A 3295-nucleotide genomic window follows, 5' to 3' on the forward strand; every position below is an offset into this window, starting at 1 on the left:
TGGTGCCCGCCTTACATTTTAAAAACCTACAACATTGTGTGATTGGTGCCCACCCTTTCAAACTGCCACCCTTTTGCAACCCGATTGGTCGATACAGCCCTTAAAAGACATCCCCAAAGTTTGTTCGGGGCCAGACTTTCAGGACCCGTTGTATTTCCCTGTCTGGCCCAGCCGTAATAAACGTGTTTTGATCCTGTTTTTGCTGTCTGGAGTTCATAAGCGATTGCAACTTACAACAAGGTGTCTAACTTTCGTCATTTTAAACCCTCTTAGGACAAAAAACTTTAAATTGATAGGTTCCCACCAAAACTAAGGTCTGTATGTCACAATATAATTGGCTACCATGAGATGTTGTAAATTGTAATTGGTTAACTAAATAATGATGTATTCTGACTTGCTAAAATCCATATAAGCTCACTGCTACCTTTGTTCAGGGCCATTCTCTGCACTTTTCTCCTTAAGATCAGGAGATCAGGTTTGGCCCAGCCGTGAATAAAATCTTGCCTCGCTTCTATTCAGCGTCTGGTGGTTTTTTTCGACAGCACCTTGTTTTAATACCCACAAAAATAGAATGCCCTATTTGCTTTGTTTTATGCCTGTTTTTCTTCTCTTCATAACACTCCTCACCATCTAAAAAGTTATACAATTCTCTTATTAGCTTATATTTTTTCTCTATCATTGTAGGACTTTTTGTCTTTAACACCTTATGCTCATTCCTTAGATAGTGCCTGACACATGGTCAGCACTCAATGTATATTCCTGAAATTCTTGAAGAACTTCTTAGTAAAACTGTAAAATATATGATCCCTTAGGAAAGAAGCTGATTGAAAAAAACACACAGAACATATCAGATATGTCCAGGTGCATTCCTGAAGGGGACCGTATCCACATACAACATATTAAAATGAATTTCTGGACTCCAAACTATAAAAGTAGTATTTCAATTCTGTGAGTAATGAAGGTTTGTGTGAAATGTACTCATGTTATTTCCTTCTTTCCAAGAAGCCACCTCCACCACATGGAATTGAGCAACAAAACACAAATTTCAGAATTTTTTCTTCTGGGATTTTCAGAAGAACCAGAACTACAGCCCCTCATATTTGGGCTTTTCCTCTCCATGTACCTGATCATTGTGTTTGGAAACCTGCTCATCATCTTGGCCATCAGCACAGACCCCAACCTCCACACCCCCATGTACTTCTTCCTGGCTAACCTGTCCTTTGTAGACATTTGCTTCACCTCCACCACCATCCCGAAGATGCTCTGGAACATCCAGACCCAGAGCAAAGTCATAACCTATGAGGACTGCATCGCACAGATGAACTTCTTCATAATCTTTTCAGTGTTGGATGACTTTCTCCTGAGTGTGATGGCCTATGACCGGTTTGTGGCCATCTGTCACCCCCTGCACTACATGGTCATCATGAACCCCCAGCTCTGTGGACTCCTGGTTCTGGTGTCCTGGATCATGAGTGTTCTTTATTCCTTGTTACAAACCTTAATGGTGTTGTGGCTGTCCTTCTGTACAGAGGTGGAAATCCCCCACTTTTTCTGTGAACTCAATCAGATGATCCAACTTGCCTGTTCTGACACCTTTCTTAATGACATGATGATGTATTTTGCAACTGTGCTGCTGGGTGGTGCTCCCCTGGCTGGGGTCCTTTACTCTTATTCTAAGATAGTTTCCTCCATATGTGGGATCTCATCTGCTCAGGGCAAGTATAAAGCGTTTTCCACCTGTGCATCTCACCTGTCGGTTGTCTCCTTATTTTACTGTACTGGCCTGGGAGTGTACCTCAGCTCTGCTGCTACCCAGAGCTCCCACTCAAGTGCCACAGCCTCGGTGATGTACACAGTGGTCACGCCCATGCTGAACCCCTTCATCTACAGCCTGAGGAACAGAGACATAAAGGGCGTTCTGAGGAGATTCTCTGCAATGGCAGCTATAAAAGGGCTAATTGTCTTGGGCTGAAGAATTTCCCATGACTGCTGGCCTAAGAGGTTTAGACTCAGAAGTTGTGATTTTTTAAGCAAATTCTGGACATAGAATTTGCTTCCTTATTTCCTGGAAGTTTTATTTTTTTTAACTACTCAGTACAATTTAATTAGTCATTTATTAAATTTTTCCCTCTCTCTGATATCCAACAATTTTCCCTTCATTTTCTTTATTTCTAAATTGATTCCCAACCTGTGATATGGAAAAATGAGGAATTCCCATTTTTCTCATTGAATTGCTTGGGTTTCTTAAGAATAATTTCTTCCCAAATGACAAAAATCACCCCTTTCAAGATGTCTTTAGTTTTACTAAGAGAATAGACATTTGTTACCATTCTGATGGAAAAATTCAATTTGGTAAGTAGGCCATTTGTTCCTATCCTATCCTATCTTATCCTATCCCATTCTACTTTTTCTATTCTATTCTATTCTAAATCTGAGACCACAGTTTTTCACTTTGTGTTTGTCATTCCTTTGTGTATCTCTACCTGCTCTTCCTGATGAACATACTAGTGTGTTTCATAAAAGGCCATTGGTTTTATTCTCCTAATTAGGATCCTGTTCTCTTCTCAGGCTGTATGTCACCATTGCTTACATAGTCACTGGCAAACTGATTATCAAATACTTGTCTACCAGTGGAGTCTACACGGAAAAGGAAATTCAGATGAATAGAATTACTTACTATGCTTGTACCCCAATGTTTATAGCAGCACTTTCAACAATAGCCAAATGATGGAAAGAGCCTAAATGTCCATCAACTGACAAATGAATAAAGAAATTGTGCTTTATATACACAATGGAATACTACGTGGCAATGAGAAAGAATGAAATCTGGCCTTTTGTGGCAATGTGGATGGAAGTGGAGAGTGTTATGCTAAGTGAAATAAGTCATACAGAGAAAGACAGATACCATATGTTTTCACTCTTATGTGGATCCTGAGAAACTTAACAGAAGACCAAGGCAGAGGGGAAGGAAAAAAAAAAAGGTTAAAGAGGGAGGGAGCCAAACCATCAGAGACTCTTAAAAAGTGAGAACAAACTGAGGGTTGATGGGGGGTGGGAGGGAGGGGAGGGGAGGTGATGGGTATTGCGGAGGGCACCCATTGGGATGAGCACTGGGTGTTGTATGGAAACCAATTTGACAATAAATTTCAGATTAAAAAAAAAAAAAGAATGACTTACATATGGCCTTCAAGTCAAAGATGACCTCGATTATGATAAAGCAAATTTTAAATTGTCCTTTGTATTACCATGCACTACATTTCTTTTCAAGTTGTACATCTCCCAATCAAGTGTGGAA

At 40.2% G+C, this 3295-nt stretch overlaps 1 protein-coding gene across 1 annotated transcript; it reads left to right on the plus strand.

Annotated features, from left to right (window-relative positions):
- LOC132675172 (olfactory receptor-like protein OLF4) lies at positions 1 to 2379 on the plus strand. Its single transcript, XM_060627600.3, has one exon. It carries the CDS (start codon positions 956 to 958, stop codon positions 1970 to 1972), a length of 1017 nt encoding a protein of 338 aa, XP_060483583.3. The 5' UTR covers positions 1 to 955; the 3' UTR covers positions 1973 to 2379.
- The last annotated feature ends 916 nt before the right edge of the window (positions 2380 to 3295 follow it).

The sequence above is a fragment of the Panthera onca genome, chromosome A2 (assembly GCF_046562875.1).
Source record: "Panthera onca isolate mPanOnc1 chromosome A2, mPanOnc1 haplotype 2, whole genome shotgun sequence".
Lineage (NCBI taxonomy): Eukaryota > Metazoa > Chordata > Mammalia > Carnivora > Felidae > Panthera > Panthera onca.